Here is a 27,473-nt window from a genome sequence, read left to right as displayed (position 1 = left end):
TTTATATAAAATAGATTACCATAAACCTAATACTATTTATAGGTTTAAGATTTTCTCTCTTGTTAGAAGTAAGACCAACATTATTATTTGAGCCGATGACTTACAATACTCATATTTCACATGATACATAACCAGTCAATTATTTTTTAAAGAAGAAAAAGAAACATTAATATTTGAGCACGAGTTGACTATTTTTTCATAGATTCGAGAAATACACATTTTGTCACAGTTTGCACAAACCTCTTCATGAAATGACCAGGAAGCCCTCCCCGTTCCAGCTGCGACGAGGATAAGGTGCATACGGTTCCTCAAATTCCAAGGCCAAATCCGTAAACTACAGCAAACGAATTTTGGAGGGCCTGAAAAAAAGCGCCAGTAAAATTGGAGGTATTTGAAAACTTCAGTTAGAATCATCGACGTGGGAGGTTTCGATTGGCGGCCATCCCATCGTTTTAGGTTTATTGAAACTTTCTCTCTCCCTCTCTCTGGGTCTCATTCACTCTCGCCGGTCGGTGTAATTTCCCGGGAAATTCCCGATTTTCTGACCAGATTCCCCGACCGCGAGCGTTTCATTTTCTCGAAGCACCGCCTCCAATCCCGTCCAATTCGAATCGAGTCGCTCGGTAGTTTCGAATTCCTGGGACGCGGACCTGGGATAAGATGCGATTCAATGGGATTGTGAATTTTCGTTGAGGTTTTCGGATTCTGGTTCTGAAGCAGTCTTAAACTTCGGATTATAGAAGAGGAGGAAGAGATTTTTTCTGGGTCCGGTGAGTTTCTGTTTCTATTTGGTTGCAGAGAAAATCGAAGAAAATTCAATAAAAACGCGTTGAAATTCAAAAATTTTCTCATTTCTTTGTTTGGAGATGTAAAAAACCAGCGTCGGAATCAAAGATTGGGAAACTTTCTATTATGGGGATGAATAAAATTTGGAAATTAAATTCGTGAATTGCTTTGAATTTTGAACAATAATTTTTGGATAATTAATTTTGCTGCAGGGATTTGAAGAGGGAGAGTATAAAAGGTGTTTGATTGAAGGCGACGATGGCTAGTCAAGGCGGTTCTTCGAGAAGAAGTCTGTCATTGACGAACGCATCGTTGCATGACAAGAAGAAATCCTCTGATGCTAATAACGGAGGCCCTGATTCTGCCCGAAAATCTTTCACGGCTTCTCGTCCCATGTGTGTATCGATTTTTGATATATATATATATATATATTTATGTATGTGTATGTATATGTATAAGTATATATTCAATGAATGAATTTTTTTTTTTTTTGAAAGAATTGAGCTTTTACATGAATGTGAGTTGCCTGAAAAACCCCATGATTGTGTAATTGTAGAACAGTAAAATTTTTTGGTGATTGATTTCGATGTTCTGATTAGAAGTTGGGAACTGGTAGATATTGAGATTGAATAAGTTTTTGATGTAGAGGACAGATAATTAATAGGCATGTTCTGTTTGAAGTTTTGTGCATTGGAATGAAAGTGACAATAGTCTCTTCTATGTTTGCATTTTGGGCCAGGGGGCTAACTGGAGAGCGGACTGTGAAACGATTGCGGCTATCAAAGGCTCTGACAGTACCTGAAAATACTAGTGTTCAAGAAGCTTGTCGTCGGATGGCTGCTCGTAGGGTTGATGCTTTGTTGTTAACTGATTCTAATGCGTTGCTCTGTGGAATTCTTACGGACAAGGTATGACTTTGAACTCAGTGTCGCATTTTGCAAGAAAATACCGTTCACAGAAAAACAAAAAACCAGACTTGCTTGCTTATTTTCAAGGATTCTATTAGCCCCCATAATGTTTCCTTATGCATCTATTCCTTTATTTGGTTGAAGGATATAGCGACAAGGGTTATTTCCCGTGAGCTTAATCTTGAGGAAACCCTTGTTTCTAAAGTTATGACAAAGAACCCGATATTTGTTCTTTCAGACACTCTTGCTGTTGAGGCCCTTCAGAAAATGGTGCAAGGTTAGTATTAAATGAGAGGCAAATTTACTTCTTGGCATACGTTCTTATTGTCGCTTGCTCTTTCTACATGATGATTTCTGCATTTACAGGGAAATTCAGGCATTTGCCTGTTGTGGAGAATGGAGAGGTCATTGCTTTACTTGATATAGCAAAGTGTTTATATGATGCCATTGCTCGAATGGAAAGAGCAGCTGAGAAGGGAAAGGCTATTGCTGCTGCTGTGGAAGGTGTTGAAAAACATTGGGGAACATCTAGTACTGGTTGGTAGAGAGTTTAGTGTTTTCTGTTAGAAGTTTATGTCAGAGACTTTAGATATTTTTGCAGGAATATCTATGTGTTTTATTGGTAGGCCTGCGTGATGACGAGTAGACAGTTTTCTGAAAAAACAATAGTAACTTTTGCAATTTTTTCTTTCCTGGAGATGCAGGTTCCAATTCATTTGTTGAGACACTTCGAGAGCGTTTGTTTAGGCCATCTTTGTCTACAATCATTCCAGATAGTACAAAGTAGGTAATATTTTTATGTCTGATGATATATGTGGCCACACACTGATAAAATTTACCAGTTTTGATTTAACAGATGTTTGTCTTCAGGGTCTTAACAGTTTCACCAGCAGATACGGTTTTGATGACAACAAAGAAGATGCAGGAAATGCGAGTAAGCTCGGCAATTGTGACGGTTGATAACAAGCCACGAGGAATTCTTACGTGAGTTTATTGCCTTATGTTTTTTAAAGTAAAAAAGTTGCAGTTTACCTTTTTCACAGTAATTCTATATCTTTTTTTTTGTCACTGATAATTTTATTGTTTTATAGATAAGTGAGATTCTAATCTGTGCTTTTGGTTCTTGTCAGCTCAAAAGATATCTTAATGCGTGTAATATCACAAAATCTTCCTCCGAAGACCACTCTTGTAGAGAAGGTACACGTCTCCATCAGTTTTGAAATATTGTTCTTAGGGCTATCCTAATGAAAACCGCAAATGAATCCCTATGTCATTGTTCTATAAGGCCAGATGTTGTAACCTCTGCTGATTCCAAGTAGCGCCTCATTTTATGCTTGTATGACTGAGGAATACATATAGTCCAACTATCTTAGCATTCTCTTGATTTGATTAATAGGTCATGACTCCAAACCCAGAATGTGCTACAGTTGATACACCAATTGTTGATGCATTGCATACCATGCATGATGGAAAGTTTTTGCACCTTCCCGTTGTAGACAGAGGTACAATACTGAGAATAAGAGTAATGTTGTTTTGCTTTGTCAAGTAACAGAAGACTTTTAGTTTATGATAGTTAATGATGACTGGGATGCAGATGGAGCTGTCGTTGCTGTTGTTGATGTAATTCATATCACTCATGCTGCTGTGGCCACTGTAAGTCTAGTCCTTGCGTACTGTTAATTATTACAATCTATTTCAATCTTTCTATATATGTATAGGATAACAGGAATATATTATCTACTGCTGACTCATGCTTTCAGCACTACTTATGAATCAGTCTGTAGTTCTAACCTATTGCACACTTTTGCTCTTCTCGATTGTCTTGTTTACTAGTGGCTTTCACAACTTGAAATTTCCTGGTGGGGAAAACCTACATAAGCTTCACTTTGGTTGTTTAGGGTATCTAACATTCAGAAGAAACACATCATGTTGACATTTCTGTTTTGTTTTCTTTGTTCAATATTCTTTTTAATATTTCTTCACCTTCGGCAATAGAAGATTTCTTACATAATATTTGTTGCTAACCAGGTTGGAAATACAGCTGGAGTGAGCAACGAGGCCGCAACCACTATGATGCAAAAGTTTTGGGATTCTGCCATGGCCTTGGGTCCCAATGATGATGATGAGGAGTCTCGGAGGTTATACATCTATACATGCATATGATGGATAATAAACATGAAAGTTTCAACTCTTTTTGCAGTTTATATGTACTTATGCATTATAATTGTCATCTCAGTGAAAATTCGTTGAAACTGGCTTCTGAGAGCGCAGAGACAGGGAGATCGCTACCATTTCCACCATCCAATTTTCCAAATACCTTTGCTTTCAAACTTCAAGATAAGAGGGGTCGAATGCATAGATTCACTTGCAGTATGCTCCTTGTTCTAATTACTTGTCAATTTAGTCACTTAATGGGTGCATGCGTGTGTGTGTGTGCGCGCTGCTTCTATTCTGCATCTGGAACATTTGCAGGACATGGTTGGCTTATACTGCGAGTCCATTGTTGCATCCAGTTTACACAAAAGGACTGACCATTTTTAGCTCTAGGTTTTGCCCTCAAATTTCTCCCGAAACCCCAATCGAGCTTTAAATTAGAAGCATGTAATATTATTGTCCAACACTGTTCCTTGGGATAAATTTAGCTCTTAACTGAGTTTCCTCTGTACTTGCTTCCTCTTCAGATATTCAGAGTTTGACAGAACTTATAACCTCCATCATTCAGAGAATGGGAGATGACATTGACCGCAACAACCTTCCTCAAATTTTGGTATTTCTTAGATTAACATCTTAAATTCTTTTAATCTGTTTTTCAGTCTGGCGCTAGAGTTCCCTCATCCTAATCTTATTATTTCAATTGGTGTCGCATTTTGTAGTATGAAGATGAAGACCGTGATAAAGTTATGTTGGCATCAGATAGTGATCTTTTGGCAGCTGTGGATCATGCAAAGCAAGTTGGTTGGAAGGTATGATTTATATGTCTACAGTTGCTAGATGATTTATATGTCTACAGCTGTGGATCAGAATATCCTGTACTCTACTTATTCCAACCCGAGACTGAAATTATAGGCCATGGTCATGAAATTATGTCGTCCGGGACAATAATATACGTTTGTGATTAGGTATTGAGCTCAGTCTGACGTTGAAAAGATCAACTATGCAGGGTTTGAGACTGCATTTGGATTATTCAGGAACACGCACTCGCCGCCGAAGGGGTTCAGCTACAGGAAATGTGGATTATGCATATGCAGATTCTGCATGGGCATCAGCATACAATGCTGTTGCAGCTGGGGCTGCCGTTGCTGTCGGCTTAGGCGTGTTAGCGTACTTGAAGAGATCCGGTAACTGAGTGATTTCATTTTTTTTCTGTTTTGAAGCCTAGACAGATTTTCCTAGAGCAGCAGAAACTCATTGGAATTGGCTGGGAGGGCAAACTTCGTGCTTCATACGTGCTTTTTATACAAACTATACGACATATACAAGTGAAATTCACTTCTTCCTTTGCTGATCATTGATCGATAACATGCGCGGCGTTGTTTTTTCTCCGATGCGTACTCTCGCAGCTTCGTGTACTTGTGTAAAGCAAGAACTAAACACCGCCACATGAAATGTACAAGTTCTTGGACTTGGGGGAATTTGGATTCTTGATTTCCTCTTGTCAAAACAGTTCAAAGTGTTATGTTATTGTTGTTGTTAAGAGTGTCGTTTTAGGAACTTTATTTGGGTCTATGATTGACAAGCTGATGCATGGACACGAGAGATGTTATTGGCACTACGAGCTGTCATACTCCTTAAAGAGAAAAATATGAGCAACTAGTGTGATTATTTTGGCGTGCCGACAACAGTTTCTTGTGATATCTAAGAAGACATTATTTCACTTCACTTGTGAAGATTTTCCAATAATAATTTAAGCTCATCATCGTCTTCTACGCAAACTCGTAATCGTAAAATGTTGTCCTATGTTGTACAACGAAAGGTCAGCAGGTTTTGTGTTTGACTAACAGCTAATTGGATCAGTGTAACATAATCGCAACCATGCAATCAAAGTGGAAATCAACAGAAGATGTGGTGACCCCTAAGGGGAAAATACCGAGAGCCAAAATATCGTAGACAATTATACGGAGTATGGTTTCTTCTCCTTGATGTCGTTTTCTTCCATCGCGGTGGACGACAACCACAGCATCCACTTCGGTTGGTGTCTGTCTGGGCCGTCCAGTGAGGAGGTGGAGCTGCGTATTCTTAATTATCTCTGCCGGTTTGTGGGCCCTCCTGGCCCAAGAACTTCTATCCCTTTTTTGCAATTTTATTTTTTGTGGTAGCAAAATTTGACTTTAAGTAGCTGTCAAATTGCCAATTTATTGGGTTCCTTACATTACAGGCATATCTTTAAGTTGACAAGTACATTTTTTATTGTATTTTTAAATACAAGATATATTAACATGATGATGATCTCTTAAGACTATTTATGTAATAGTTAACGTTCTTAACTATTTTAGCTACAAGTTCATTGTTATTTTTTTAAGTTTGTTTTTTTTGATAAATGATAGAATATTTACGCACTTGTTCAATGGAGATCCGGTGTAGCTAAACTAACTGATCATATAATTTTGAATTTTCTATAAAAATGATACTATACTTTAAACTAATATGGATTGTAAAGTGAGGATTTTGAACTCAATTGCATGAAGAAGAGACATTCGTTTTAGCTCATATAATTAGACCAAACCAATGTTTGATATTTCTTCGATATTGTCGCTATTTCCACAAAAATTTCCCCTAAAATTGATAGATTTCATCGATATGCCAATTTTCAACATATCGATTAAATATCGGAGAAACTCTTATATTTTGTTTAAACTAGTGTTTGATATCTCTTCCATAATTTACATCAAAGATAACCGATATCGATATTTTCACTAATATTGATATTTTAAACACTGATTGCAACAGCCCATATGCCTTCAAGTTTAATTATATTGCTTTGTAAAAAAGTTCAATTATTATTTTTAGTTCTACATGAACCACAACTTGATTACCTTAAATCAGGGCCATCAAAATGATTGAATCCCGTGAGCAGGGCAACTTTAAAAAGCATAAACATGTCACTTAGAGTCGCACATTCACATTAAAATGTTACATACTTTATAAGTTTGTATACTATTGGATTTAGCCCCACCCACCGACCCACCAAAGTGAAAAAGGCCAAAAAAAAATTAAAAGAGAAAAAGAATAAAAAGAGCCCCATAATCTTTTGATACCAAATCTCACATCACATGTGGCATGCTTTCACATGCTTAGCAGCACCCACCAACTTTTGTCCACTAGGAACGATGGTATCTGACGCCCCCACAGACCTGTGCCCCAATTTCCTAAGGACCTGGCTTGCCCTCTCATTTCCATACACTTTCGTTCCCTCTTATTTGTGCAATTATGATTAAGTCACGTCAATATTTTATATCACTATTATTTTTTTTCTTATTATCTCTATAAAAAAAATCAATATAAAATATTGACGTGGCTTAATCGTGATCGTACAAAATAAGAAGGGATGAGAGTGTATGGAAACTGGAAGGGCAGAGAAGCCAGGTCCATTTCCTAATCCTGCGCACAGAATTTGCACAATATAAAATAGAGAAATGCTATCGAGATATTTTTTAAAGTTTGACTTTTTATGGATTTTTCGTCACTTTATGTTTTTGACATAATATTTTATAATGTTGGTACGAAAATTATGCAGAAAATATGAGAGGGTGAATATTCAATAGAAAATCCCACCTTTAAAAAAGTCTTTTTAACATTTTTTTTTTATAATTTTTGATATTAAGGAGTTAGAAATTCGAGTCATACAATGATTAGTTATAGGAGAAGAATACCTATGCATTGTAATTACTTTGATATTTTATTACACTTACGACATATCCAGCCAACGTTTACAAGGTATGTTAAGTCTGAATTCGTGCAAAACCCGTCATCAGTCAAAGACCTAAATGAATATGTTAAAAACGATGAAGGCCATATTTAGCCGACGACTGATCGCATATAGCAAGCCCTCAAGCCTCTTGCATGGGCTCCAAAATGCGCGTCCCAGATCAAGATAGAAAAATTTAATCCTGCATGGTTGAAGATGAATTTTTTTTGCCTACAATATTTTTTAAAATACTTATTGTTAAAATACCATATTTAACATAATCAAAAGCTACGTTTTACTTGCTATAACTGAAAATGGTCTTACGAATAAAATTATTCCGATTACTGGCAATTCGTAATCCAATACATAAAAAGCCATAAACTGGACTAAATAGAGTTTAATCGATCTTTAAACTTAAGAATTAGACGGCGTTCACCATATCTAGTGAAACAGTAGAAAAATCATTTACTTCCGAAACGGATGAGAAATGAAGAGTGTGTTGAATTCTAAGCAGTAACTTACAACAATTCAATGACATTAGTTTATTTCTCACGGGTTTATTGGGTTGCTGTCGGCAGTTATGAACTCAATGACATACCACACTTGTCTTCCTCAAGGAAATAACGTCAGTCATTTAATGCCACCACACCATGATTCCTCTGTTTTTCTCAAGAGTAATTTGTATGAAACACTCACATGGTGACATTACGATTTAATATAGTAACTTAAACGTAGCTTTTGATTATTATGTTAAACATGGTCTTTTAAAAATTAGTATTTTAAAAAATATTGTAGGTAAAATTTTTGCATCTTTAACAAATTTTTTCTGTACATACACCTCGGTTTATTTTATGTATCTAAATGATTAAATGATCTCGTATTAAAATTTTTTTTTTTTGTAGAAGTAATCTACAAATGAAGATTAAGAAGTTGAACGATTTTGATTATGAATGCTATTAGATCAAGATACATTATTTGCAAGGCTCTGAAAGACGTTAAGTGCTAGTCAGACGATAGGCAAGGGCCTAGCTCCTAGGCGATTTTTAAATGAGAATTACGATCTAGGCGAGGCTAGGTAAGCACCTCGATATGTTTAGACGTTATTTTTTAATTTTTAAATGAATTAATTGAGACTGTGACTAGACACTTATCATCTAAGCTCTAATACGGAGATTAAAAAAAAAAAAAAAAAGAGTTGTGTATCCCTTCATGGCATGCAAGTATAATCTAAAAAAAAAAAGAAACTGAAAAGAAAAGCATCACGGGATATGTACGCGTATTTCAGTCAAAGATTTGACATTCTCTCCCCATGCAAAACTAAACTTTGCGAAATAGATGGGACCACGCACAATCTTTATTACCATGTTTATCATAAATTAAAGTAAAATAAAATTATAAACAAATTTAATTAATTTTGCAAAACTTAAGTGATTTACGCATCCCCTTTAACTTTTCCTTTTTCAAAAGAAACAAAGCACCATCAAAACGAATGGGACCTCACCACTACAAAACCAGAAGCTTCTCCTCTGCTGTTTTATACTCTCTGCCCAAAAAAATCCATTGCCTCCTGGATCTCTCTCTCGCTCCGTTTTTTCCATAAATAAATCAAAATAAAAAAAAAATCCAACCATAGATGCAGTAATTAAATAACTACTATATTTATCCAGATTTTCCTTCTTCTTCATCACCTATAAGAAAGCAACCCATTTAGCTGAAGAACTCTCTGTCCTCCCCCTCTCTCTCTCTCTCTAAGCAATGGGAGCTTCCAAGACCAAAACTTTCCCACATTTTCCATCGTTTTCCTTCGTTTTCTCACTCTTTCTCACTCTCTCATCGACTTTCCGGCCAACCCATTTCTGCTCTGCCCAGCAGCAGCAACCCATCAAAACCATCGTCGTTTTGGTCATGGAAAACCGCTCCTTCGACCACATACTGGGTTGGATGAAAAAATCCGTTAACCCAGCAATCAACGGCGTCACTGGCAAAGAATGCAACCCGGTTTCAACCAAACCCGCCGACCCGGAAAAATCCATCTGTTTCTCCGACGACGCCGAGTTCGTGGACCCGGATCCCGGTCACTCATTCGAAGCGGTCGAGCAGCAGGTATTCGGGTCGGGTTCCCTCCCTTCGATGACCGGGTTCGTCGAACAAGCATTGTCAATGTCCCCAAACCTCTCCGAAACCGTCATGAAAGGCTTCAGACCGGAATCCGTTCCGGTCTACGCGGCCCTGGTCAGCGAATTCGCGGTGTTCGACCGGTGGTTCTCTTCAATTCCCGGTCCGACTCAACCCAACCGGCTGTTCGTCTACTCCGCAACTTCCCACGGCTCGACCAGCCACGTCAAGAAACAATTAGCTTCCGGGTACCCACAAAAAACAATCTTCGATTCGGTCCATGAAAACGGGTTGGGTTTCGGTGTCTACTTCCAGAACATCCCGACAACAATGTTCTACCGAAACATGCGGAAACTGAAGTACATTTTCAAGTTCCACCAGTACGATTTGAAGTTCAAGAAAGATGCTCGGAAGGGGAAGCTCCCGAGCTTGACGGTGATCGAACCGCGTTACTTCGACCTCAAGGGCATGCCGGCGAACGACGACCACCCGTCCCATGATGTCGCCAACGGACAGAGGCTGGTTAAGGATGTTTATGAGACGTTGAGGGCGAGTCCTCAGTGGAACGAGACGCTTTTGGTGATCACGTACGACGAGCATGGCGGCTTTTTCGATCATGTCAAGACTCCGTATGTTAATGTTCCGAACCCGGACGGGAATAGCGGTCCGGCTCCTTCTTTTTTTAAGTTCGATCGGCTCGGAGTTCGCGTGCCGACGATTATGGTGTCGCCGTGGATTAAGAAGGGGACTGGTAAGATTGAATTCGCTTTGTTTTTTAATGCGTTTGTGTTGAATGTTTGACGTGTTCAACTGTTTTTGGTAGCAATTTTAAGTGGATATTAGTTTTTCTTGAATGTTGGTTGTGGTATTGGTTCATTAGCTCGGCTCGTTCTGCGTGATCGATCATCTAGTATCATTTGGTTTTGATTCTGTTGTGGCCCCGTTTAAGATTGCATTTGTAGGAATTACTTATGCTCTTGGCAGGTGCTTATCTAGAAAGTGTTTCTATAACCCAAAAACACTTCCTAACATCTTCTGCCAAACGCAGTCAGAAACGCTTTTAGCCATTCCAAAAGTAGTCCCGAACAAGCACATAAATGCCTCCAAGTATAGAAAAGAAAACAACTTTTTACTCATTGAGAGTTTTCTTCAGCACATTGTTTATTGTGGATTGAGTAGAAGTAGAATTTAGGTTGTTGGGAAGTTATTGTATTGAGTTCAACCCATATTTGCTAAGTTTTCATTGATTACATGGTGCTTCTGCGTTTGTTTGCTGTAATTTGCTAGTGGTTTGTTTGGTTTTTCAGTGATGAGTGGTCCTCAAGGACCTACACCGAACTCCGAGTTTGAGCACTCTTCAATCCCCGCCACCATAAAGAAAATGTTCAACCTCAGCTCTAACTTCTTAACTCACAGAGACGCATGGGCCGGGACATTCGAGCAGGTTGTTGGGCAATTATCTTCTCCCAGAACTGACTGCCCAGGTATCTATCTAGTTTATGCTCCCAATTATAATTAACTTGTGCAGAGATATTACAAAATAACAGAATTAGAAGCGTTTTTAGTTGTCGGAAAGTGCTTTTGACCCTTTCAGGAACAATCAATCCCAAACAATCACGAAAGTACATTTGTCACTGTGTGTAATTTGAGGTTGACATTGTAAGAAAACTTATTAATGTGCATACTGCTCTGCTGAGTTCTTGCAGTGACCTTGCCGGACGTAGTGCCTCTGAGGAAAACGGAGGCCAAGGAAGACAGTAATTTATCCGAGTTTCAGGGGGAGGTAGTGCAGTTAGGGGCCGTGCTCAACGGCGACCACTTCTTGAGCAGCTACCCGGACGAAATGAGCAAGAAGATGAGTGTGAGGGAAGCTCATGGGTACGTGAAAGGTGCAGTTTCAAGGTTCATTAGAGCAAGCAAGGAGGCTATAAAACTGGGAGCAGAAGAGTCAGCAATTGTAGATATGAGATCTTCCCTCACAACTAGGTCCTCAAATATTAAAAATTAACTTGGATCCTCCTCCTCCTCCTCTTAGGGTTTCTATACATGCATAAGTTCTTGTGTTTGTGGTTGTAGAAATGCAATGACAGTAAAGGAAGTACCATTTGATAGAGTTATTTCAGTTTTTCTATCCAAGTCCATTGGCGTGTTTATGCAAACAGAATGAGAATTGAAATTATTCAGACGCATGACTTTAACCGTGGTAAGCAATACGTATATCAAAAACCCGGAATTAGAGACTTCATTGATTCCGCTTTCCGATTCATGACTTTTTTATTCTAAGCGAGTAAACATGTCATCCAGTATAGCACTTCATCCATTGTGTTCTGAGAAAATATTGAACAAATATTAAAGAGATAAAATTTAAGCCTCAATCAAAGATGAAAGAGAATGGTGGGAAATAAGCAAATTCATGAAAATAAAAGACATAAAATTTACCTGTTGAAAAAAATAAAATGGAAATCGTCGACAGCAGGGTTCGAACCTGCGCGGGCGTAGCCCAACAGATTTCAAGTCTGTCTCCTTAACCACTCGGACATATCGACTAATTGTTCGTACTGTTGTTTTAAATTTATTTAAAAGAAAGCGTAAAAGGAAAAAGAGAGCATAAACTCCAAGATGGTAATTGTGAAAGTGTCCCTCTTCACTTGGAAGTGAAAGGTTTTAAATTCGAATCTCATGGATGACAAATTTGATACCAAATTAGGCTACTCATTGTGTGATTTTGCCGAACTTCCCCTCCTCTTAGTATAAAAATATCAATATACTCAAAAGTTAAAAATAAAATTATAAAATTATAAAATAGAGTTACATCGGATGTTGCATAAAGTCTTGCGTCACGTTTCTCATGTTTAAATTCATTTAGTCTTTACCATGTTGCATAAAGTAAATACGAATTTAAACGTGTTCAACGATACATAAATAAAATTAAATTTATCTTGTTGCATAAAGTAATTATGAGTTTACGTCTCATGTTGGATAATAAAAATAATAAAATATTTGAATTCAAACACGTATACATTCTCAACTTGCTGATAGAGATAATATTGTAAAATCACACAAACACAGAAATACAATAGGTAACAACAAAACTAATGCTAAATTTTGAACTCCCAACTCAATTATTTTTCCATGAACTCCCAATTTAATTTTTTTTTTCTTCCATGAATTCCCAACTCAATTACTAGCGCAAGTTTAAAACTTATGACTCGTTTAGATGTGTTTTTAAAATGATTGAAAGCGCTTTTATAGTAATATTTTATTACCATACAATTTAACGTATTATGTTGTCAAATTATTATGATTTTTTCATCAAGCCAAATGATCGATTTTAGCCACTCATTCAATACAAATTTACCTCAGCAATAATCCGACATATTATGTTATCAAACAAGATCTTAGGTTCTTTAGGTTGTTTTGTTGAGTCATTCGAAAAGCACAAAGAAACGACACATTTTGGACATGTGGTTGTCGTTTGCATGATATAGAACGGCATTGTTTTGGAGACCAAAACACTACGTTTAATCAAATGGAACCAGAGAAAGCGCATGGCAGTAAAAGGTTGAGGATAAGCCATGACCAACATGAGCTTCAATTTGATGGGTCATCATCTTCTTCCTCCAACTTCCAATCACTCAATCCCCACAACCTCTCCTTGCCTCCAAAACCCGAAATCCAGTTTGCAGAACTCGACCCGAAAGCCGATAATCCTCCCTAGTCTCCTCTCTCTAGCTCTCACTGTCACACTTGGCTCACCTTTACCTGTTTTGGCAATCCCTTCTCTCAACTCTCAGTCCAATTTAGCCCCTCCTCCTCCCACCACTCCATTCTCTCAGGCCAAGAATTTGAAGACTGGCCTCGAATTCGGGTACACTTCAGTTTTTTCAAGTTCAATTCATTGTTTCTTTAACTGGATTTTTGCTATTTTAATTTGCTAGATACGTACAAATAAGGGTTAATTACTGTCTCAGTAGACGACATTCTAGTCAAGTTGGTTAGCGTAGTGCACTCCCCTTTGTGCCTAAATTCGAATTCCGCTCCTGTAGTTAGATCACAGTTACATTAGAATATAATCCAACTACAGTCCCAAATTAGTGTTTTTCAAGGAGTTTTAGATAACTTATTTGCTTGGGTTTGTTCTGAATCCATTTCTCGTTGTTAGTTCTTTCCATTTTTGGTAATTGGCATATAATGTTGTGAGAAATAAAATGTGTTCGTTGGAAAGAAAGTAGAAGTTTGTGGTTTTTTTGCTCTGCCTTCCACAATGTGCTTTGCTGTTTTTTGCTAAATGTGATTTGTGTGTCTTGAACTTGCAGGAAAATTAGACCTTGCCCATCGATAAATCCTGGCTGTGTGTCGACAAATCCAAGATCGTCATCGTTTGCATTTCCATTGGAGATTCCTGCAAATTCTTTAGACAATGCAATTCAGGTTCATAGAGAATTAATGCATAACCCCCCCCCCCCCTCTCTTCTTATTAAAATTTGACTTAAACCTGTGCTTTTATCAAGCAATCATACTTGCTTTGTTCTGAATGTTTAGCGTTCACTTTCTTGCATCTTAAGTTAAGTAGCTTTAGTGTAGCGATTTTAACACTCCTCGTTTGATCATATCCACTCCGAACTGAATATTTACAATTCTTTCGAGTTTAAAAAGGGTGCGAAAATCACTAGCCTAGTTTTAATATTTTTTGAGTCACTTGTTTCGTAAAATTATGCAGAGGTTGAAAGAAGCAATCTTAGAAACCCAAAAGAACCCAAAAATTCAGATCGTGGAAGATACCCCTGATGGTAAGTATATTAAGCACATGCATAAGCTTACTTAACTAAGTTTAAACCAAATTTAAAGGGAAAATTAACAAGGGAATATTTTCCCAGGGCAATATTTACAAGCCGAGTTCGATGGAGGTTTTGGCAGAGATGTGGTGGAGTTTCTGGTGAAAGGAGACTTGGCTTCGTACAGGTGCATGGCCACAAAAGTAACATATTTGTACCCTTTCACAACAGCTCTAGGAAATTCACAGGGACAAGAAGAGCGGATGAAGAAAATTACTGACCAGTTGGGTTGGTATGCTCCAAGTTTTGAAGCCATGGACTAATTAATAATTAATTTGGATTTTGTTAATAGTTAATGTGTTCATGGTTCTTGTTTTTTTAATTTCCTTTTTACCCTTATATATATATATATATATAATTTGTATGAGACACATGATTGGAGCTAGTATTTGAGTTTCTATTTACAATGCCCGGTTATAAAATTGTGGTACAAATACTGTGAACACTTGGATGGATTTCGGGTTTGCATAAATCAACATCTGTTAGTCGTAGTTGCGCGTAGATGAATCTACAAAGTTACGTTATGTTTGGTCGAGGGATATCCAAATTGTAAGGCAAGATGAAAAACAAATTGATCATAAAAAGTGGAATAACAGGATTTAGAAAATTCATTACATGAGCATTACAATGGTATATAAGAGGAATTTATAAATGATTGATTCTAAGTACACCTTTTGCCAATTTCTCTCTTATTAATGGTCATGTGGTACATTTATAATCTCTCTGTCTAACTTGTTTTCTTTTTTAACTTTGCCTAGATGTAGAAAGAAACTGTATTTTTAATGTGATAAGCATTTCAAAAAACATATTGAAAGGACCATATTTTAAATGTGATAAGCATTTGTTTTTTGAAAGGGCCATTTATTTAGTTAGGGGCACATGGTCTATGATTGATGTGTTTCTTCCATTTAGAATGAGGTTCATTGATTAAAACATCTCTAACAGACAAAGTGGTGTACAACATATGACTGAAAGAATTGAAGTACAATTATATAGACAGATATCCCAGCTGGATCTCATCCCATCAAATCTTAAGGATTCAAATATGTGAATTGTTAAAATTTGATTCAACGGCTACAAAACAGGAGGTCATTCTAAAAGTAATTATAATTGTAACCGTTGAATTAAATTTCAAAAATCTAAATATTCAAATCCTTAGAACTTGGTGGGAGAATTATGGCTGAAATCTCTGTGCCAACTATGTAAGAGTAAAATCGGCAACAAAGATCAAGTATTGTAGATCTGAGCTACAGTTTCTGGCTTGGGCCCATAAGCTGTCATTTCTAAGAGAACAGAATCATGAGTCGTAGGGAATGGTTTTTTTTTTTCGTGACATATGGGTGTTTTAGGTCAAATTTCTTGGTGTAAATGTTTATCATTTAAGATTTTAGAATATTTCCCGTGACATTTTTTTGGTATAAATGTTATGGTGGTTATCTCTTATTATCATTTAATCTAATTGTGGAGTTCTTGATTCCTCGTAAGTTTTTTTTTTTTTTTTGACAAATGATAGATTTTATTAGATTAGTCACCAACAGAATTTGAACTTACGCTGTCATGTAAAGACTCAACACAATTCTACCACCGTAATAAAGAACCACTTACCCTCGTAAGTTAGATTTGCTAGTAACTTCTAATTTAAAGTAGTTCATTCAATATCCTGCTTATTCTCGCGCGTTGTATGACAAGGCAAATGAGAAAGTAAATCCAATTCAATAATCTTGCCACCTCAACATTTCACCACTCCAATGGATAAGGCAAGGCAATAAGGTAAATTTGTCTTATCGAAAATCTGGCTCGAATCTTGAGGTCTCAATTTATATTTTTTTAGATTATGACAGAACAAAAGTGCGCAATTAAATTATTTACTAACAAATTTTATCGAATACTTGGTGGATATGTTATTGTCGGTTAAATTATGTTGTGCACATGTTAACAAATATCGATATATGTTGAAATAATCTAATAAGTGACATGAGAGAATTTGGCGAGTATTGTCGATGCAACATGTCGAGATATGCCTAACAGGTATTACATCAAACACTTAGGAGGTGCAAAAAAGATTCGTACAAAACATTCAGATGATCCTCAAAAGACATTCTCAAGTATATTTCTCAAACTCCTAATAGTTCTGGGGCTACCTTGATCTCAATGTGCTGCATATAGCATAACACCTTCTCTGTATATATGAGAGTCTGTTTTTGCTTACTCCCTTAACCTAAGGTAATTTTTGCTTACTCCCTTAACCTAAGGTAGCCAGTATCAATATGTGCGAACTGCGGTCGGTGAACCCTTGATTCTTTTTCTTTCGATCTTGTAGCAGGAGAGTTAAAGAGGTTAATTCAGTTAATTCATATAGCTCGTTTGGAAGTATTTTTAAAATAGTTGAAAATATTTTTGGTGAAAATATTTTTTAAACCAATCATCTAGTAAAAATGCAAGTGCACTTTAAGTTTCAAAAATATTTTCGCTAAAAACACTTTCAGTCATTTTAAAAGTACTTCAAAATCAGTGTCACATCTCGACTCAGGCCTTCATCGCATCTCAGGCTCAACTCCACCGTAGCAAGATATTGTCCGCTTTGGGTCCCGACCACGCTCTCACGGTTTTGTTTCTGAGAATTCACACGAGAACTTCCCAGTGGGTCACCGATCATGGGATTGCTCTTGCGCGGTACTTGCTTAACTTCGGAGTTCTGATAGAACCCGAAGCCAGTGAGCTCCTAAAAGGCCTCGTGCTAGGTAGGGATGGGAATATACATATAAGGATCACTTTCCTGGGCTCTAACAATCCACCCCCCTTAGGGGCCCGACGTTCTTGTCGGCACACCATGGCCAATGTTAGGCTCTCATACCAAATTGTCACATCCTGACCCGAGCCACCACTACATCCCGGGCTCAACTCCACCGTAGCACGATATTGTCTGCTTTGGGCCCCGACCATGCCCTCACGGTTTTGTTTCTAGGAACTTACACGAGAACTTCCTAGTGGGTCATTCATCATAAGATTGCTCTCACGCGCTACTTGCTTAACTTCTGAGTTCCAATGGAACCTGAAGCCAGTGAGCTCAAAAAAGGCCTTATGCTAGGTAGGGATGGGAATATACATATAAGGATCACTCCCCTGGGCAATGTGGGTTCATGTGACGGCCAGCACGCCTTGTTTTCGGTCGGGGTGTGTCAATCAGTTTATAATTGATGGATATAGTAAGGAATAAATTGTATAATATTTTTTTCAAATATATTTAAAGGAAAACAAATGAAAATAACTTGAAAATTTTGAGTTTTAACGACAATGACAAAATAAGGGGTAAAGTAAATAGTATCATGATTGATTTTTTAGTGTAAAAATGTGATTTTTCGTGAAAATGAACAATAACAAGATTGACTTTTAGTGTAAAAATATAATTTTTCGTTAAAATTAACAGTATCTGAAAAAGAAAAACAATCACTACTTTGAATTAGGAGGTGACAGAAAATACTCTATTTATAATCCCAACAAGTGGTGCATAGGTGTCCAAGTTGATTAGGAGGTGACAGAAAATACTCTATTTATAATCCGAACAAACAATCGACGATGTGGTGCATGCGTATTCAAGTTGATTTACTCTTGGCTCTTCTTTCATTTTCAATTGTTGGCTATACATGTCATGTCAGGTGTTGATTAAACTAATTCCTTGATTACTAGTGTATTAACTAAGTGGACAAATTAAGTATAAACTTATAAAACCAGACTAAAGAAAAAGGAGTATTAAATTTATAATCCAAACATGCAAAGCTTATTTTTACTTTTCTCTGTTCTCTTTTTCTTCGATCTCTCGTATTTCATTTTTCATGTGACGTGATGTTAAATGTTATGAGTATTGAATAGTATGGATGAATGAACCATAATAAAATTAATAATTCAAACCAATCTAAAATATTCAATACTCGTTACATTTCATACTATGTAGCATATATGGAAGAATTTTTCAATTTCTCTTTAAGTACCCTAGTTTTGGATTACATAATTTTATTTTAGTTAAACTATTATGATCCCACAAAAAAAAAAAAAAGTACATGTGAAAAGGGTTTTAAAAATCGAAAAGTTCAACCGACCACCCACACATAATTTGTTGTACAAATTTGGTGTATGTGGGAAGAGGAAAGTTCAACTTGCCACCGCCACTTCAATTACACGGTTGTTAAAAGAATGGGGTTGCAAGATCACATGCACTAGGAAAGTAAATTGATAGATAGCCAAATTCTCACAAACCCTAGGGCATGTTTATGCTCGAGCCTCTCTCTTTGTAAAAAATTAAAAACCAGAGATCTGATAGCTGCCGCCCCTCGTCCTTGCTCGAGATTGACGGTAACCATTGTTTTAAAAATCGACCTAGGCATTAGATGGGAACCACCCACCATGATTAACCCACAGTCAAGTCGAAAATCAGGAAAAGGAACATTCTTACGTTTAGCGCCACTTCCCCAGCATTTATCACTAGCTTTTCTTGCTTTATTTTTATTAGTCTTCCACCTTTTCTATCTGCTTGTTGTCATTTTACAAGGGGTGTGATATCCACACACCTTATTTTACTTCTCACACACCTTTTTAATTTTCGGCCGTCAGATTGGATGAATTGAAGAAGATCAACGGACATAAATTATCAAGAGGTGTATGAGAAGTAAAATGGGGTGTGTGGATAGCACACCCCATTTTACAAACATAAACCTTCATTTTCCCCCATCCCCTCCCTCTACTTTCCACCCTCATAATTTATTCCCACCCCAACCTGTGCTTTTGACCCACGAGCGACAAACTGAAAATGAATTTATCATTTTCGTCCTTCGCTACCCCGCCCTCAACTAGCATGTCGAATTTCCTTCGAGGCCAAGTATTCTGCAGCTTCAATCAAGGTAAAGTTAGTTTACATACCCCTTAGGCTACCCCTCTTCCATCAGTTACCGTATTTGTTTGTATATATTAGCACATATTGGAGAAGCATTGCAAGTAATACAAATTTATGAGGATTTGGTCTCCAATCATATTGAGATTCTACTTTTAAGTCTATACAATCACATTCCTAATTAATAATTTTACTCACAACAATTACTTAATTTTTATATTCATGTACAAAATAACTTTTTTAAATATCCGTCGATACATCCGTAAAATGAATATTCCCGTAACGATCAATATTTAAAACCTTGCGTGTAACGCTGGACGTGAAAACAGAGTATCAAAAAGGGTGACATTAACTGTAACTTTACGTCTAAGGTTACCAAAATCTCAGAAAAACCCCCCAATTGATGCTTTAAGTTGCAGAACATACATTCAACTGTTGATAAGCTTGCCAGATCACAGACTCTGTGAATGAGTACCCAATTTCCATTTGGTATTATAAATATGACGTTGATGGTGGTAGTGACAAAAAATGGCGGTAGGTAGGGATGGTATTGGAGATGCGGCGGTGGTGATAGCAAAGGTAGCGGTGGTAGACTGGTAGTTATGTATCCTTTGGATACACATTGTCTACTCCCTCCTGAACGACGACCTTGTGTTGGGTTTGGAATTTGGGTCCTTGGAATTTATGTCACTATCGGGTCACATGCAGGCTCAAAATTGATTCCAATTCTTATGGAAAAGACATCAAATCAACGTACAGAGAAGGCCAATGATGAAACAGCCACTTGACAAAGGGCCTTACATTTTATACACGTGTGACAATCAAGGTCGATTATATATATAGGGGGAATGAGGATCCTTTCCGGATTCTTCGTCATAATTTCAGGGATTCCTACATCGTGTCCATTCATTGTATATCATGCGATCAGTTTTTTTTAAGTATTGTTTATGTTTAATTTTAAATAAAATAATTTTTTACTGCACGATGCGAGGATCTCCGAGATCCCCACAAAGAGGATCGAGAGAGGATCCTCGTTCGTATTGGGGGATTAATCCGACAAAAAAAAAAGTTGGGTGGATTAATCTGAAATATCTAATCAATATTATGGTCAATAGTTCAAGTACTAATATTACTAAGATATTTTATGATAAAACCAAACATTTGTTGGTTATGCAAATGGTTAAGTTCAGACAATATTGATGTAACAAGTAGTGGACTGCTGGACCAACTCTAAAATCTTGACATTTTATATTCAAATCGAAAGAAGTCTCTAGCTGACTATTGAAGAAATAGTTGGAGCGCACACATGGAACTACGAGAGTTTGTTTTTGTTTCATTCCTCTTAAAGTTGGGAGATATTTCAAGTTCGAGTTCTACCCTTTTGTCTAAAAATAAAGAATGAGTAAAAAAATATAAGAAACACACAAAACATATTCATGCCACATGAGAGAGAATATTTTAATGTGCACAAAAACTGCTTAAATTGTGACAGATAAGCAATCACACCTGTAATGAAATTTCCAAATTAATACTTAAAAAATGATAACGTGAGGGCAAGAGACTAAGAAGTAATTAAGCACTTTTTCTTTTAATTTTGTCAACTCGTAAATTAATCATCCTCAGATTTGTTTGAGATGCTAATTTCCAATCCTCCTATGATCCCATCACGTTCATATCTTATCAAGTAACTTATTTGACCACACCACGTACTCCACTGCCTCATAGAATGTGGAAAACAACAAGAACCTAAATTAAGAAATTGGAACTCTTTAAAACATTTGTATCCTGATTAATACTCTATCCCTAGTGAAGCAAATCTTACAATTTGTTATGATAACTAAAATCGACTGGCCAAAGGTGAATTTGAACCACATTATACTAACTTATTGTGAGGCTCGGCCCACCTCTCCTTAGTGTAAATAATATTGTTTGTTAAAAAAAAAAAAAAAAACTGAAATCGATTGGCGTCATTCTTTAACTAAAACACATAAAGTTAGTGCTTCATAGGCTGATTATGAGTAATTTTTCAGTATAATCATCACACCAATAAGTGGTTATCAAGTGGTGTCATCAATCCACCCATATTATAAGCCCTGTATCAATGTATTAATGCTAGATCATTGGTTCATGAAATATTCGTCATGTTTTTCACTCATATTGTAATACATGGATTGTTTTTACTAGGTCTATGACATATATTAATCATGTCTTTCACTCATATTATAGGAAGTGAGATTAATAATAACATGTTGGTCACTCATATTATAGCAGTATGACTATCACTCAAAATTATTTCGTAGATGGCATAGTAGCATGTCTTCTTATTGAAGAATGTAAGGCCAATATAGGAAGGAAAAAAAAAAAAAAAACCAAAACTACTCTAATATCATCGATATATCGAAGCTTTTTGTACAAACCTCACACCTATTAGTATACACGAACAGTTAAACTAAAGATAATATCGGTATTATTATTACTATGATGAAATTGGAGTTCCACCATAAAACTAATTGACAATATGGGGAGTAGTCCAAGATCATATAAGCACATAATAAATCTTGTCCCTCACCAATATCGGACAACTCTCAACACTAATATCATCAATCGAAGCTTTTTGTAAAAAACCTCACACCTATTAGTATACACGAACAGTTAAACTGAAGATAATATCGGTATTATTATTACTACCGTTGATCCCTCATGTTATCATTATAAGAGAGACATACGTATTGACCTTCTCGTGGTTATAGTGACCTTTGGTCAGACCAGGAAGATTAGTTTACAGCTATGCGATCTACAAATATCACTCACCTGCGGTCAAATCCATATTATATTTATATAGCAAGTTCAAGCCAGACAACCAAAAAACCAATCATTCACCGCTCATCCATTTTTCACGTTCATCAGAGATCTCAACTATCCCACATAGAATTGTGATGCAGCATCAGACTTAGCAGATGGAATTGTGATGCAGCATCAGACTTAGCTTCTCTGATCAGTGATCGCCAGCCGTCGACTCCATCTGGAAATACAAGATGGTCCAACTCCATGGGAAGTTCAAGGCCTTCGCCAACAGCAGATGGCTGGTGTTCGTGTGTGCAATGTGGATCCAATCCTTCGCAGGAATAGGGTACCTGTTTGGGAGCATATCACCTGTGATCAAGTCCACCATGGGCTACAGCCAGAGACAGTTGGCAATTCTTGGAGTGGCCAAGGACTTGGGGGACTCTGTAGGGTTTGTGGCTGGAAGCCTGTCTGAAATATTGCCCACCTGGGGACTTTTGGTAATTGGAGCAGCCTTCAACCTTGTTGGGTATGGCTTGCTTTGGCTTATAGTCTCTCAGACTTTGCCTGCTTTCCCTCTCTGGGTGGTGAGTTAATTTGTTCAACTTCAATCCAAAGTCTCATTCTCTTCATCAAAGTCTTCTTGTCTTTTTTTTTTTTTTTTTTTTTCAATTTTCATTTTTATGATTGGTTTTGGATGTTCGGGATGGCTCCTATAAGGGCCAAAAGCGTTTTCTGGCAACCAAAAGTGCTTTTGTGATTCTAGATCATAGGAGCACTGTGTGGAGAAGTAAGGCGCTTCACGCTTCTTCAGGAAACACTTCGAACTAACTTTTTTAGAAAGTAGTTGGATTTTTAATAAACAGCATCCATGTTTTTAACAAAAACACTTTTAGCAAAACTCCTTACGAACTTGAGTACTTTCTATAAAAGTAGTCTCGAACCGGGCTTCGGATTTGGAAAGGGTAAATAGGTCGAAATTTTTTCGGTTGGTAAATCAAATGGTAGGAAAAGAGAGGAGTTAAGTGCTGACTGCTGATTCTTTGCTGCCTTTTGAGCTCGCTGCTTTTGCTTCTGTAGACGTCTTTGATGTACGGTTAGAATTATCTATGGAAATTTGTTTGTGCATTCAATTGGAAAGAGTTGTTGTAGTCTATCTTAATGTTTTTTTCTTGGCATAAACTGTCATACAGTTTCTGTTCATGTCGAAGCTGAATTGGGGTGTGGATTTGGTTCAATTGATTATTCGCTGCCCGTTTAGGCTCGTACTTTCGGTGTACTGAATTGGACGTGCAATTTGTTCATTGATATTTCAAAACTCGTCTGCATCTGCATTTTGTTGTGTCCAAAATTGGTAACCAAGTTTTATTTCCCCTTTCTCTGCAGCTCTGCATTTGTATATATGTGGGAACCAACGGAGAGACCTTCTTCAACACAGCAGCATTGATATCATGTGTGCAAAACTTCCCCAAAAGCCGGGGTCCTATAGTCGGTATTCTAAAAGGCTACGCCGGGTTGAGTGGCGCAATACTGACTCAGATTTATGCAATGATCAATGCTCCGAATGAATCCTCGTTTATTTTTATGATTGCAGTCGGTCCATCGATGGTTGCTGTTGCTCTGATGTTCATTGTTAGGCCTGTGGGAGGTCACAGGCAAGTGAGGCCATCTGACAATTCAAGCTTCCTATTTACTTACAGCGTTTGCCTTGTTCTGGCAGCTTATTTGTTGGGAGTTTTGCTCCTTGAGGATTTGGTCAACATAAGTCAAACTTTGATCACATTGTGTGCAGTTATCTTAATCATTCTCATTCTGCTTCCAATTGTGATCCCCGTCATACTGGTTTTCTTTTCCGAGCCAACACATTCGGTGCAGGAGAGCCTTCTCCTCGAATCGCAAAGTGAAGAGGCTGGAAAATCTGAGCGGGACAAGACTGAGGTCATTTTAAGTGAGGTGGAGAGTGAGGTGGAGGATGAGAAGTCCCGGGAAGTGGATTCGCTTCCCATGTCCGAAAGACAGAAAAGAATTGCTCAGCTTCAGGCTAAGCTGTTCCAGGCAGCTGCTGTCGGAGCAGTGAGAGTTAAGAGGCGAAAAGGCCCTCGTAGAGGAGAGAATTTTACTTTGTTACAGGCATTGGTAAAGGCAGATTTCTGGCTCATATTTGTTTCCCTACTGCTGGCTGCTGGTTCTGGTTTGACAATTATTGACAATTTAGGTCAAATAACCGAGTCACTTGGGTACGATGATTCGAGTATTTATGTTTCCATGATCAGCATTTGGAACTTTCTTGGACGCGTTGGGGGCGGTTACTTCTCTGAGATTATAGTAAGGTGACATAATTTGCAATCATAAATTTCGGTAAATATTTCCTTAATACATTTCATACGATGACCTACTAGTCCTAATGTGCATCTGTGTTGTTTTTACCAGAGATTACGCATACCCTAGACCCGTGGCCATGGCGGTAGTTCAGGTCATCATGGCACTCGGGCTTTTCTACTATGCCATGGGATTGCCAGGGCAGATTTATGTGATAACTGTGCTGGTAGGACTTGGTTATGGTGCTCACTGGGCAATTTTGCCAGCTGCAGTCTCAGAGCTATTCGGGCTGAAGAGTTTCGGGGCCTTGTACAATTTTCTTACAATGGCAAATCCTGCTGGTTCTCTTATATTCTCAGAAGTGATTGCCAGTGGAATATACGATCACTACGCAAAGGAACAAGCCGTGCTCAGACGCCAAATTTCGGGTTCAATGCTCATAAAACCCCTCCGGGATGACGACTCACTCACTTGTGTTGGCACTGTATGCTATTCCATCACTTGTGGAATACTTTCAGGACTATGCATTGTTGCTTGTGTCTTAAGTTTAATCGTTATTTATCGGACTAGGAGGGTTTATACGCAGCTCTATGGATCGAGCAGTTGAGCTGCGAAAGTGAAAGGCAACTGGATACCTATGGCGATCAGCACATTGCGCCTGAAAGGCCTTTCTTCCCTATGAATCCAAGTTCTGCACTGAACATGAAATGGAATTCTTTTCCTTTTCGTGTTACAACGGAAGAACAATTCGATGATAAACCAGAGTCCTCTCTGGTTGCTGCAACACGTTCCCACTCCAACAAGGATAAGGTTCTTCACTCCATCTCCAACAAGGACACGCAAGCAGCAGCCCAGTCCCAGTCCGAGAAGGATTTATATTCTCCTATACTGATTGTATTTTATGTTTTCTGTCTACACGATTACTTTGTAGCCCTGTATATATCAATAATAATTGGCTCACTCATTCATTGAGTTGAGTTCTACAAATACATTCTATCATCTTTCATTCGAAAGATATGAAGAATATTTCATCCGACTGATCACGATATGTGAGCACAGTAGATTTTTTATTCATGACTGGAGCTCAGACATATTACAGTTCAATGAAAAATGAATAACGCTTCAACTTCTTGATAGCTACAACATCAATGGCTTCAGAAGGCTGAGATTTCTTGAGGGTTACGGAAAGATACCCGGAAAGCGAAGCCCGCCAAGTGGCCCAAAATCCAATTGAAGGCAAAAATGCCTATAGGAACTGTTTGGTGGGCTAGATAGAATAAGTTGTGATCAACTAAAATATACTTAAGTCTAGTCTATTGTTTATTATGTCAAAGTATGAGATGATCAAACGAGACATGATGAGTTATGAATTACAATAGAATGGGTTATCAGTTATCTAACTTATCCTAAAGTCCATGCCAATCTAATCCGATCCCTAAGGTTTAATCTCATCCAGCCCACCAAACAAATTCATAGTGTAGTATTTCACACTTTCTATTAGGGTGGAGTTGTTTATACACTCTGGTTACCTTCTACACACCCATGTTAGTTTTTGTACATTGATCTTTTTATTTGATCCGACAGTTAAAAAATTAAGAAGAGTGTGTAAGAGATAAAAAGAAGTGTGTTGATAGCACCACCATTTATGTTATGGTTTCAACTCTTCCTCGTACAGTCAAGATTATTAATATGGAAAATATACAAAAATAAGAAACATATATAATTTTTTGGGAATGCCTAATATGGTTGCTTTAATAAGGTAATTAGCTAACTCTCTTACTTAATATGGCAAATTTTGTTGGTTTCCACGTCAGCATGAAATGAATTTTCTTGGTAAAAAAAAATCTACATAAATCCTTCAACATTTGGAAAGAAACTAAACACATATACATGCATATTCACCTAAGCGAATCTGAGGTTGTATACATTGGATTTTGTTTGCCAAAAATAGTAAAAAGAAAATACATTGAACTTAATATCCATTAAATATTTTTCAAAAAATATCCATTTTTGGGAGGATTACATAATTAATTTCAAATCCATGAGTAATAAAAGAAAATCTACCCATGACTTGAACAATAAAAGTGAAATTGGAGGATAAGATAATAAATTTTAAATTTTCATTGTGTTTACTTGCAAACTAAGTTATGTGATAATTTTGTTCAAAAAAAAAAAGTTATGTGATAATTAAGTTTTAATTTTACACATATATAAGGAGTGGTACTCATGTGTCATTCATTTAACCTAACGTTGTTGTGTGTGCGGCCTTGCGAAGTTAGTTACGCCGCATTTTTGAGCAGTTCTTTTAAATAGATACGCTCATAACTTGTACAACGGTTCAAGAATGTGACCGAAAGGGACATTACGTAATATAACATCGATGAGAATAAAATAAACTTAGACAAAATATGTGGCAAAACAAGATTTAAATTTTGTTAACCTTGTATTCCTAATTAAAATTGCCGTATTAGGGAAAAATAAATATGGCAACTTAGGAAAATAGCAACCATGCATACCAAAACAAAAATTAAGCCAAATTGCAACAATGGTCCCTGTATTTATCCGAGATTTCACTTTTGTCATTGTAGAAATTTGTTTCACTTTCTACGAGGACAAAAGTGAAATCTCAAATAAACTAGGACTATTGTTGCAAATCGGCGCAAAATATAACCATGGTTAGGGTTTTAAAATGGACATGTGGCACGATTTACAAAAAACTGAAATTACATAGATGCTCCCTGTAGTTTATCCGAGATTTCATTTTGCCATTGTAGGTTTTTTGTTTCACTTTCTATGAGGTCGAAAGTGAAATCTCAGGCAAACTACAGGGACTGTCGTTGCAATTTCACCAAAAAATTAACCATGGTTAGGGTTTTAACCATAGGCCAACAAATGATTTGGTGGCATCATTTTACAAAAGCCGATGCTACACCCAT

The 27,473-nt window shown here is 37.2% G+C and overlaps 4 protein-coding genes and 1 non-coding gene across 6 annotated transcripts; 4 read left to right on the top strand and 1 right to left on the bottom strand.

The window, feature by feature from the left end:
- Nucleotides 1–200: 200 nt before the first annotated feature.
- On the top strand, nucleotides 201–5,388 carry LOC137710514 (CBS domain-containing protein CBSCBSPB1). Of its 2 annotated transcripts, none has more exons than XM_068449558.2 (15): nucleotides 201–770; nucleotides 999–1,181; nucleotides 1,526–1,694; nucleotides 1,839–1,971; nucleotides 2,061–2,231; nucleotides 2,399–2,477; nucleotides 2,565–2,678; nucleotides 2,825–2,891; nucleotides 3,091–3,196; nucleotides 3,289–3,347; nucleotides 3,723–3,832; nucleotides 3,931–4,064; nucleotides 4,376–4,461; nucleotides 4,568–4,657; nucleotides 4,855–5,388. In XM_068449558.2, exons 2-15 carry the CDS (start codon nucleotides 1,045–1,047, stop codon nucleotides 5,038–5,040), a joined length of 1,641 nt encoding a protein of 546 aa, XP_068305659.2. In that variant the 5' UTR covers nucleotides 201–770; nucleotides 999–1,044; the 3' UTR covers nucleotides 5,041–5,388. The 2 variants fall into 2 exon arrangements, with proteins under 2 accessions (XP_068305659.2, XP_068305658.2); XM_068449557.2 differs by having other exon boundaries at nucleotides 320–770; nucleotides 2,393–2,477.
- Nucleotides 5,389–9,055: 3,667 nt separating this feature from the next.
- Nucleotides 9,056–11,897, top strand: LOC137710631 (non-specific phospholipase C6). Its single transcript, XM_068449706.2, has 3 exons — nucleotides 9,056–10,465; nucleotides 11,022–11,198; nucleotides 11,421–11,897. The coding sequence occupies exons 1-3, from the start codon at nucleotides 9,355–9,357 to the stop codon at nucleotides 11,720–11,722; spliced, it is 1,590 nt and encodes a 529-aa protein (XP_068305807.2). The 5' UTR covers nucleotides 9,056–9,354; the 3' UTR covers nucleotides 11,723–11,897.
- A 281-nt stretch (nucleotides 11,898–12,178) lies between these two features.
- On the bottom strand, nucleotides 12,179–12,260 carry TRNAS-UGA (transfer RNA serine (anticodon UGA)). Its single transcript has one exon. It is a non-coding gene; the product is annotated as a tRNA-Ser (tRNA).
- A 974-nt stretch (nucleotides 12,261–13,234) lies between these two features.
- LOC137711602 (thylakoid lumenal 17.9 kDa protein, chloroplast) lies at nucleotides 13,235–14,992 on the top strand. Its single transcript, XM_068450858.2, has 4 exons — nucleotides 13,235–13,582; nucleotides 14,031–14,145; nucleotides 14,435–14,504; nucleotides 14,592–14,992. The coding sequence occupies exons 1-4, from the start codon at nucleotides 13,290–13,292 to the stop codon at nucleotides 14,810–14,812; spliced, it is 699 nt and encodes a 232-aa protein (XP_068306959.2). The 5' UTR covers nucleotides 13,235–13,289; the 3' UTR covers nucleotides 14,813–14,992.
- A 7,188-nt stretch (nucleotides 14,993–22,180) lies between these two features.
- On the top strand, nucleotides 22,181–25,524 carry LOC137711133 (protein NUCLEAR FUSION DEFECTIVE 4). The gene is made up of 3 exons (XM_068450340.2): nucleotides 22,181–22,805; nucleotides 23,605–24,548; nucleotides 24,649–25,524. The coding sequence occupies exons 1-3, from the start codon at nucleotides 22,470–22,472 to the stop codon at nucleotides 25,142–25,144; spliced, it is 1,776 nt and encodes a 591-aa protein (XP_068306441.2). The 5' UTR covers nucleotides 22,181–22,469; the 3' UTR covers nucleotides 25,145–25,524.
- Nucleotides 25,525–27,473: the final 1,949 nt, after the last annotated feature.

Source organism: Pyrus communis, chromosome 6 (genome assembly GCF_041283825.1).
Source record: "Pyrus communis isolate YQ-2024b chromosome 6, ASM4128382v1, whole genome shotgun sequence".
Classification (NCBI taxonomy): domain Eukaryota; kingdom Viridiplantae; phylum Streptophyta; class Magnoliopsida; order Rosales; family Rosaceae; genus Pyrus; species Pyrus communis.
This window is presented reverse-complemented; position numbering and strand designations above follow the sequence as displayed.

Coding starts and splice junctions, on each gene's coding strand:
- LOC137710514 (XM_068449557.2), top strand. CDS start 1,045: ATGGCTAGTCAAGGCGGTTCTTCGAGAAGAAGTCTGTCATTGACGAAC. Junction 2,478..2,564: donor ATCATTCCAGATAGTACAAA/GTAGGTAATATT, acceptor GTTTGTCTTCAG/GGTCTTAACAGTTTCACCAG. Junction 4,462..4,567: donor ACAACCTTCCTCAAATTTTG/GTATTTCTTAGA, acceptor CGCATTTTGTAG/TATGAAGATGAAGACCGTGA.
- LOC137710631 (XM_068449706.2), top strand. CDS start 9,355: ATGGGAGCTTCCAAGACCAAAACTTTCCCACATTTTCCATCGTTTTCC. Junction 10,466..11,021: donor GTGGATTAAGAAGGGGACTG/GTAAGATTGAAT, acceptor TTGGTTTTTCAG/TGATGAGTGGTCCTCAAGGA. Junction 11,199..11,420: donor TCCCAGAACTGACTGCCCAG/GTATCTATCTAG, acceptor GAGTTCTTGCAG/TGACCTTGCCGGACGTAGTG.
- LOC137711602 (XM_068450858.2), top strand. CDS start 13,290: ATGACCAACATGAGCTTCAATTTGATGGGTCATCATCTTCTTCCTCCA. Junction 13,583..14,030: donor AAGACTGGCCTCGAATTCGG/GTACACTTCAGT, acceptor TTGAACTTGCAG/GAAAATTAGACCTTGCCCAT. Junction 14,146..14,434: donor CTTTAGACAATGCAATTCAG/GTTCATAGAGAA, acceptor AAAATTATGCAG/AGGTTGAAAGAAGCAATCTT.
- LOC137711133 (XM_068450340.2), top strand. CDS start 22,470: ATGGTCCAACTCCATGGGAAGTTCAAGGCCTTCGCCAACAGCAGATGG. Junction 22,806..23,604: donor CTGCTTTCCCTCTCTGGGTG/GTGAGTTAATTT, acceptor CTTTCTCTGCAG/CTCTGCATTTGTATATATGT. Junction 24,549..24,648: donor TTCTCTGAGATTATAGTAAG/GTGACATAATTT, acceptor TGTTTTTACCAG/AGATTACGCATACCCTAGAC.